We start from the raw sequence: 10,524 nt of genomic DNA, 5'->3' as shown, positions 1-10,524 counted from the left end.
CGATCTGTCAGACAGTTCGTTTACGGCAGCTGTTGAAACCAGTTCACCTCAGTAGTGCGTTGCGAAATGTCTTCGACGGTCGTACGACCGTCCTGGAAGGCTTTGTACCACTCATAAACTTGAGTTTTCGATAAAACTGATTCCCCATAAGCCTTTTGTAGCATTCGCAACGATTCTGCACACGAAATTTCGTTCGAAACACAAAATTTGATGCAAACTCTTTGTTCAATATTTTTTTCCATTGTTTTTTTCGCAACGCCCTACTGAGGTGAACTGGTTTCAACAGCTGCCGTAAACGAACTGTCTGACAGATCGCGCTCATTTTTGGCATAGTAATTAAGGACAGTGCTGCCAAACTACATAAACTTAAAATATCGAAAAATATACAGCGCGCGAATTTTAAATGAGAATTTCCGAAAACTTTTCGGTCTTAATGTATTGTTTTGGTCTTAAAAATCCAATAAATATTGTTGAATATATCTGCTATAAAGTATTTGGAAAAAAGTATTTTTATTTGTAAAAACTACTATATTTAAGTCTCTTAGTAAATAAGCGCATTTATTGACCTTTAATGTAACCAATTCAAAGTTCATCCAATATTCAGTTTATTACCACAAATCAGTTGAGCTAAAAGTTAACAGGAAAATGCTATAATATGGCAATGGTGTGCTCCATAGCATTTTAAACAATTTCTTTTATTTTTTCTGACAAATGTTACACTTAATTGAGAATAGCGGAAATGTATTACTTATTGGGATCTTGTACTAGCTCGATGAACAGTTCTTATGAATTGTAGGTCTCAGGTAAGCGCTGCTATTGTTTACTTTGTGTGACAAGTGAACCTCATAAAACTAGACTTAAAATATAACGTATATTATTGTTGTTGTTCTTGTAGTCATAATAATGAAGGTGGTGGGTTTACGGCTAATTAGCGGGGGTGAGACTAGTGATATACTTTGTGACCAGGGTCACGAAAGCTGCGGTTAAAAAGAGGAATAGCGAGAGGATTTTGATTCTGCTCATCAAAATAGTGGGGAAGGTACTGTGAAGGTTTAAAACGTAAAGCTAGAACAAGGTCTACTGGGAGGGTATCTGGACAAGAGACATCAGGAGGGAGGTCGTGGAGCCGGGTGAGATACCTACGAGCGAGGGTCAAAAGGTACTCATCAATACGAGTGATCTTGGCATTGTTATACAGAGTGGAGATAGAGAAGTGCTTGCCATTAGGCTTGCGCTTATAGTTGGTGCAATCACGGAGAAGTTTCCGCTCAAACAGGCGGATTCTTTCCATCTGAGCAGAAGTGATGGCAGACAAAATAGGGAAGGCATAAGTGAGGAGAGGACGAATAAGCTGCTTATAGCAGAGTAACTTAACTTTGCAGTTAAGTCTTCGAAGTGCAGTTTTGAGTTGCGTGTGCCTGAACCGGACGTTACGGATGGCAGAGTCAACATGTGATATAAAATTGTCTTGAGATGAGAAGACAATACCAAGATATTTCAGCTTGGGGACAACCTGAATTGAAGAGTTGTTAAGCTTAAGCTTAATATTAGAGGTGCTAAAACCTCTAGGACGATCACGCTGCTGGCCAAGAAAGGTAATGGCAGAGATCTTAGAGGGGTTGAGTTTAATCTTCCAGCTGGTGTAATAGTCGAAGAGGGATCCAAGGTGGGCATTAAGCTCATTGGAAAGGCGGTGAGGATTAGATGACCGGCAGATGACAAGGCAGTCATCGGCAAAGCAGATTTGCTTAACAGGGGCCCGCGGGAGAGGAATGTCAACTATAAACAGGTTAAAAAGGAGAGGTCCTAGAACCGAGCCTTGAGGGACACCGGCGTTGATGGGAAAATCACAGGACAGAGAGGAACCGACTCGAACCTGAAAGGTTCTGTTGGACAGAAAGAAAAAAAAAAAGAAAAAAGATATATGATAATAAATATTGATAAGGATAACAGACATTTGATTTAGCGATAGGAATAAACCATATAATTAAAGTAGATTATAATGATCTACTTGTATCTGCACGCAGCAATTAATTCAAGAAATAGTTCCGCGTTCTTACTATCTAAACAAATACTAGACTAAAGTGGTAAACTATTAAATCTTATATACATAAATCTTCTCATATATTAAGATGGTGATGCCAAACAGTTCCATATAAGCCGAACTTATTTTGTTGGAAAAGATCTCAAGCCGTGTATTTATACATGAAACGTTCAAGTGATAAAAAATATGACCCATAACAATATTTATATAAATATTTTTATTATATATAATCTAGACTTTTCTAAAACGAGTAGATCAGAATTTGCTTTGCTACCGCAGCTTGAATAATATACATTCTTGCTAAGACAAAAAGAAAAAATCATACTTTCCATATTGAATCTTAGAAAAAAGAACCGTAATGCAACAGGTAGTCTTACAGTTAAACAGTAAATAAATTTAAAAACATTTTTATAGAATATTTAAAACTTAACTTATATTTATTTGCTATTAACTAAAATAAAATTTACTTTTTACGCCGCATAGAACCCCGTTTCTTGCCATAATCTATCTCACTACAGAGCAGGGGATTATCTACTTTACTCTCATATGCTGCCTTCGTTTTGGAATGATAGGTGCGCGGAGTTTTTGCAGCTCGTACTGTGCTTGTTGTAGCTAAACGTTTTAAAGCTTTCGGCACTATATATTCAGGCACATGTGACAAATGTGGCTGAACCTTGACTGTTTTAAGCGGCTTATCGTGACGTAAGACTTGTAAGTCTCTAGTGTTTTCACTGAAGAATCCTTTCAACTTCTCGCTGTTGAATATTTCAGTTTTTATTTCACGTAATCGCGCTTCATGCACTGCTATACGTGTGATGGCACGCCATGCATCTTGTGCACGGTAACGAAATGGTTCTACTTCTTCCATTTTAAACTGATAATTCCTATAAAAAATGAAATTTAAATTTAGTATTTTGCCAACTGTTATAAATAATGGTTAGTTACTTTATGACTTGTTCGTCGCTCATATAACCGCTACGCAATTTTTCTTCGACAGCTTCATTCACAGCTTGATCCTTAATACCCACCAACGATAAAACGCAACCTTTGTTTGTACCACGCGCTGTACGACCAGCACGATGTATATAAGCATTGACATCGATAGGGAAATCATAATTTATAACATTGGCAACACACTGAAAATCAATGCCACGCGATACACCAGACTCTCGATCACCTTTTCGGCCTGGATTTTCTAAAACACGCTCATCGGAGGCTATGATGAAGTCGTAAATGCCTTGATTAAATTGATTAATAGTGTGTGTACGAATTTTTGTAGGCAATTCAGAGTTTAAAATGCATGATTTAACGCTGAATTGTTCCAAAAATAATTTTAGTCTGTAATTAAATGAAAACAAATTAAAATAATTACAATAAAAAAATGTTAAAATAATTGAATAATACTGTATATAAATTCAGAGAGAAGATTAGACATGTAACCATATGTGCGCCAATTGCCATTACAGCACTGCGCACTCTTTACTTCTACACATTTACATCATTATAAGAAATTATTATATATTGTATTATAAAATTTACATAAACATAACATTTTGGCAAACTTACTTATAGCAACGATCAACCGAATTCACAAATATGACATTTTTTCCACGTACTAGACGCAGTTTCAGCAAGGCGTATAAAATTGCTGGTTTATCGTCCTCTTCGGCAATGATACGTTGATGCGACAGTTGGCTTTCAGGCACTAAATCGGATTCTTCCAATTTTAAAATCACTGGATTGTGTAATATAATATTTTTCATATTCATAACATCTTCAGAAATAGTAGCAGATACGAGAACAGCCTGCAAAGTATTTATTAATAAAATAAAAATCTAAAATTTGTCCATTTTATTATTACTTGATATATTGGCGGCAGGTGGGTGGCTAACTTTTTAAAATCCTTTTCGAAACCAAAAGAAAAGACCAAATCGGCTTCATCCACTACAACGGTCTCAACATGTTTTAAATCCATTGCGCCACTTTGTATGTGTGCAATAACTTTCGCCGGTGTTGTGACAACAACGTCTGGCCTTTCGGAAAGTATATGTTTCTGTGCAACTATATCACTAGATGTAAGATCAACGATGCGTATAACTTGACCACATTTATCTGCCATTTGCTCCATTGCACAACGAGTCTGTTGACACAATTCCTTACTCGGTGCTAAGACCAAAGCACTTATGCATTGTTCCGCGGCGTTTAGCTTAGAGTTTAGTATCTTTTGTATTAAAGGTAAGGCAAATGCTGCAGTTTTGCCTGAACCTGTTCGCGCTCTTACAACAACATCTTTTCCTTCTAACAATAATGGTATTGCTGCTTCTTGTATAAGCGTTGGTTCCGTCCAACCGAGCTGCGAAATCGCCTGCAAAAAAAAACCGTGTTCAGAGCGTTTAACATTAATTAATTTATAAGTATTTTACCTTAAGTATCCTGTTATCCAATTCCATCTCATGGAATTGTAACAATTTGTTTTCCTTAGACATTATCTTAAATTTATTTTGCGTCGTATCAACTTATGTGCAAAATGACTTCCCTTAAACAAAGCAGCGCACGTTTTCATACAAACTTCAGTGGTGCCCAGCTGTCAATATTATCACTACGCCAAATGTCAGTTGTACACTGAAAAAAATTATCGCATTAGCAATTTAGCATGTTGTCATGTGTTGAGAGTGTAAAAATTCAAGTAATTAGAAAATATATACAATATACAATACAAAATATTATTATATTAAAGGTACTCATTTAAGCATATAAATTTATCAAATGTATTATTTTATGCGCTTACGTAGACGGTTTTATGAACGCACTTAGTGAAATATTTGTGTAAATTTATCAATCAGCTGTATAATAGCACTATTTATATCAGCAATAACTATGCTATTTATATCAGCACAAAATGCTAAGCTCATAAGCTCAATTTTTTCCACAAAACGTCTATCCAATGTCGGTGCAATATAAAATATTTATCTTAACTTTATCCATCAACCGTGTCTCTATCAATAAATAATACAATAAAATGCCAAAAAAAGTCCAAACTAAAAAGTATATGCGAAGATATTTTTGTAAATAACTTGCTTGTATTGGAATGCAACTATGTATTGACGGCAGATAAATTTATGCGATAAATTTTTTCGGCATAGTTTTCGTATAAATTTAATAAGCATGTGTAAACGATTTTTCATACAAGATTTGGCAGTTAACTTATAATGTGGATAAATGAATCCGTTTATAAGAGTTATAAGGTATTTATTAGTTTAGATGAGTACCCTTATTAGAATAATATAAGTTATTATAAATATGTATCTATTTACAGATATAGGCATGTGTATTTCTAATTTTTAAATATTCCGTTGCATTAAGAAAATTCGATATTAAATTTGAATTGTTTTTAAACACCATTTCTTACTATAAATAACTTAATAAATAACTTTTCACATTAATCTCTATAAACGTATAGCAATTACTTATTTTTTTAAACAAAATGCATACAGAAATGTGTAATAAAATATTGCTTGAAGAACAATAAGTAGAAGAAACTACCGATTTGCTGATCTCTCGTCTATAACATAACATAAATAAAAATAGCTAGTGCAATCATGTGATTATAATTTGCATTGTTTGAAGGTTATATATTTCAATATTTCAATCAACAAATATGTGCTTTTTAATGATTACAATTTTAAAATTATCCAATAAATTTAATTAATGATTGATATAAATAAATTATTCACATTATTCATAGCGAAGTTAATTAATTACAACTTGGAAGTTTCATTCGCAATTGGATAAATCAATAATTTTACATGTCTTAAAATATAATTAATTATAATTATATATATAATATAATAATATATAATAAAGTTAAAGCCGGTGACATTTAATGTCACAAATACCTAATTAAGCTAAGGTTGCAGCGTCGACAATATAATTCAGTTCATGCTAAATAGCATGCAGGTGCTACTATCATTGCCCCTACCTGTTGCAGATGCAACGTGCATCGCAGACGATCGCATTTCTCGTGGGAAACTACGCGAGCAACAGTTCCTGTTGATGTTGATATTTTATTATTAAGTTAGACTATAAGAACTAATGTAAGATTTTATTCAAATCAGTTTTTTATTAATCTTAGAAATAAACGGTTCGGAGTAATCCGAAAGGAAAGAAATCGTAAAGAACTCATTAATTTATATAACATAATTATAATTATATACAATATATTTATAATATTATCATTTGCTATACATATCGTTTTGATTTATATAGTAAATGGATTGATTATTACGTATTAAACCACATATATGACGTATAGTTTATTCAAATACGTTTTTCTGACTTCCCATACGAACGCATTTCTTCGCGGTTGTCGCTATGCTCATGTCAATTGTTGTCAATCTCATAATTATTTTATTTATTAATTTTTTAGAATTTTTTTTTAATTTTGTACTAAAAATGTTGAAAGCAATTAGCATATTTAATCGTATAAACACACAATTAAAACCATATGCCTTGGAAGGCACTCGGTGTTTCGTACTAATGGGTGTTGGGGATGTTATTGCACAGAAATTTATTGAAAAGAAGTCGTTGACGGAAATCGATGTCGTTAGAACTATGAAATTTGCTAGCATTGGCTTCTTCTTTATTGGGCCAGTTCTAAAATATTGGTATCGAGCTGTCGATTCTATGGTATCACAAAATCAACACCAAACCAAACGAGCCCTAAAAAAGATGTTAATAGATCAGAGCTGCTGCGCGCCGGTCTTCCCTGTTGCCATAATGGGCATTCTTGGCACAATGAATGGTACAGGCGTGGAAGACTTTAAAAGTCGCGTGAAAGCAGATTATTTTCAAATAATGAAAAATAATTATACGATATGGCCTGCTGCACAAATGATTAATTTTGCTTTTGTGCCGATGCATCTACAAGTTGTGTTTGTACAACTCGTAGCGATAGGCTGGAATTGCTACATATCGTTGGTTGTAAATAAAAATGCCGCCAAGGCCACCAAAGAAGCAATATAATGCTTATTGGATTTATGTTTAATGAACATTATATATGTATATACATTTATAAATATTGATTATAAATTTTATATTGAATGCAATAATGAATTCTTAAATTCATTTTGTGCATTTCTACTATTAAACTAGTTGGTAACTTAGTAGTTATGTATTTAAAATTTTTATAAACTTATTTAGATAAGTAAGATTGAGTGTAAATGTACAAAGTGCTATAATTTTAATTATTTAGCCCAATATTCAATATTATTCTTTTGTTATTAACATTACTTTCATGTAATGTTTGTAACATTTTTGTATCTCAAATACCATTTATTTTCGAAATTTACGCTGATACTATATTATTATATTATGTTATATGATATACTATATTATATATACTATATTGTTGATATTTTACTATATACTATATTGTTGATATTTTACTATATTATACTATATATAATATATATACTATATTGTTGATATTTTACTATATTATGTTCTTATACTATATTAATTAACTTGATTTTAGCTTATATATAGCTTTTAGCTTATATAATATCTAGTTATAAAGTGTTAAAAATATTACTGTTACAATTAATGTTCTGTTTATTAATAAACTTTTGAGTACAAGCACATATTGACATTATTTAATAAGTTTCTGTTTTTAAAATATTTACACAATTATTTTACTAAATTGGTGCTTCCTATTGATTACATATCCCCAAAGAATTGTTAACATTTATTTTTATTTTCGAAATATTTATATTAAAATTTACGATTTATAATAAGTAAATAAAAGACAAACTCACATTTACGGCCATTGTTAATAAAATTAAATTAGTTAATTTTTTACTTATTTGACTATCTCAAAAAGGTTCAGATTAATTTTTCATCACAACTTTTCGTACTTTCATTGTAAACCAACGTCCAGTTAATTACATTAATTACGCCTTCGAATTGGATGAAATTGTATAACGTTTAAAATATTTTAAACCTTTTTTGTTCTCTTTTAATTGTATCAAAATTTATTTGACAATATCTCAAACTTTATATATAATGTATAAATATAACATATAAACTTATTTCAATAATTTACCAACTACAAAACGGAGGAGAGATGCCATGAATAAATATATAAATTAAAGAGTTATTCACTTTATTCTGTTTTTCTGACTACTCTGAACCGTTTATTTTTAGCTTGATTTATAACTGACTTGATCCAAATCTTACATCAATTCTTATAGTCTAAATTAGTAGTAAAAAAGTGCAGTGTTAACAGGAACTGTTGTTCACTTAGATTTCCACATAAAATATGATCGTCGGTAATGCAGGTTGCACCGCAATAGGTAAGGGCTATGATTATAATAGCACCTGCATATGAACGAACGTAACCTTAGTTAAATGAATATTAACTATTTATAACATAAAGTGTTAGCAACATTAACTTATATATATAACTAATTAAAATATTTGGTACAAATATTTAGGTACATATTTATTGCATATCCTAAGAGATAAATCTATGACTACACACTATAATATTTTAACAATCGTTAAAGCAATTATTTTTTACTAATACTAATATTAATCTAAAACTTTATTTTTGCGATTATAAATAAGAATTAAATGAAATTTACGATTATGTGGTACAATGTGTGTACTTAATAAAATTCTGCCCTTATTTATTTTGAGTGAACATGGTTAAAAATGCTTTTTCTGTAAAATTTGTAATTCATTATTTGGGGGTCAAAAAATATACCACAGAAAATAGTCTATATTAAATTAAAGTTCATAGCAATAAGATGGAAAATTGTAAATAAGATGGCATCGTATTTAAAAAACACACCAAGTGGCATAGTAGCAGTATCAATCCTGTGCAGTCAGGTTTAGTCCTTTGCAGATGCGATAAAGTAGAAAGCAAAAGTTTCTTGAAGGTCTTCCATTTCCTGGCAATTGAAAAATAAAAATTATTAAATATAAAATTACAGAAAACGTTTTAACCGAGTAAAACAGCACCTTTAGATAATACACTTCACACACTCAAATATGACGTGAACATTTCTATTAGTATAGCAATATTTTTATTAGAAATTTATACATTGACGAATACAAAAACATAAAAACGATTCACACTTGACAATATTTGAATTCAAAATCTTATATGGAATTGACAGCAAGTTGTGCAACTTGGCAGCACTAAACTAGTGATGTGGAGAGCCTATAATATACAGAAGTGAAACTCAGAGCAAATTTTGTACAATTGTAAGTAAATTTTGTGTAATATCGCAAAAAAATCTCCCTTGTCCATTTATCATATCAAAATTGTCAAATATTAAAATGTTTGATATATAAAAAATGTTTTGCTATGACTACAACAAACATCGAAATTACTCAGAAAGCGCTTTTGTTTAAGTAAACACTGTAGTGAGTAAGGATGGGGTAGGCAAAATAACAAAACCTGCTAGTAGGGAATTTTATTTAGGGCCAATGTATGCTAGAAAGTGTCTCGGGCACGGCAAATTACGCTCTTTCGGGCTATGCCGAAAATGCATGTTATGCAGAGTGTCACATCAGTATTGCCAATTTTGTATTTTTACTACTTCTCGGTTGTGCCTAAATTTAAAAGGAAATTTAGATATGCTCACTTTCAATTTGCCACCAAAAATAACTCGCATGAAAAAACTCATAGAGGCTGTAATAATGTTAATTTATTATTATATTATCTTATAATAATTGTTAACAGTATTTACGCGTTTCTTTAAAATCGGAAAGTGTAATATTTATATTATTAGCGATTTATAAAAAAAATGCTGTGTTGCTTACTCCCATTTTTTCTCCAAAACGTACTAGAATTGTAGTAGTTTGCTCCTAAAAGGCGCAAATTTTGAAATTTATTACTAAACAACACTGTTTTGCCTCAGTGCCGGGGCACAAATACGCCGGCTCTCATGCCGGAGTTTGAACGGCCATATTGTTTTTTCTCTCATTCTCAAATTTAAAATTTGCATTGAAAACAACAACAATTGTACTCATGCCGTGCCCGAGACACTCTGCATAACATGGCCCTAACATGGCGTGCAAGCACGGTTGCCACTTGAAAACTTTTTTCTGTACCAAAATTGGTTTAAAAAGGTACCATTTCTGTAAAAAATTTTTCTACTGTCTTTTTATAAGAAAATACAATTTATATAAAATGTACAAAAAGTATAAAACAATACAATATCCACAATAAAGTTGGGTCGCCGAAAATGTACCATTTTTTGAACATGAGTACCAGAGTACCAAACGGAAAAAAGTACCAATTTTGGTACTAAAGTACCATAAGTGGCAACCGTGTGTGCAAGTTAGGACAAGTTGCGTCCTAAATGAGAGAAATTCTAAGTTGTGCCGATAATGTAGTGATGTGCCGATACGTGCTGATAAATGGCTAAATGTATACAGTGCAAAAAATACCAAAAAATCTCCCATCCGTCCTA

The 10,524-nt window shown here is 31.8% G+C and overlaps 1 protein-coding gene across 1 annotated transcript; it reads right to left on the bottom strand.

Moving 5' to 3' along the window:
• Positions 1-2,449: 2,449 nt before the first annotated feature.
• LOC119669250 (probable ATP-dependent RNA helicase DDX56) lies at positions 2,450-4,602 on the bottom strand. The gene is made up of 5 exons (XM_038079074.1): positions 4,468-4,602; positions 3,906-4,409; positions 3,611-3,849; positions 2,990-3,382; positions 2,450-2,928 (listed from the first exon to the last, which is right to left on the bottom strand). Exons 1-5 carry the CDS (start codon positions 4,528-4,530, stop codon positions 2,508-2,510), a joined length of 1,620 nt encoding a protein of 539 aa, XP_037935002.1. The 5' UTR covers positions 4,531-4,602; the 3' UTR covers positions 2,450-2,507.
• Positions 4,603-10,524: the final 5,922 nt, after the last annotated feature.

This window comes from Teleopsis dalmanni, chromosome 1 (assembly GCF_002237135.1).
Source record: "Teleopsis dalmanni isolate 2A chromosome 1, ASM223713v2, whole genome shotgun sequence".
Taxonomy (NCBI): domain Eukaryota; kingdom Metazoa; phylum Arthropoda; class Insecta; order Diptera; family Diopsidae; genus Teleopsis; species Teleopsis dalmanni.
Note: the sequence above shows the minus strand (reverse complement) of the source record. Positions and strands in the feature narration are given on the sequence as shown.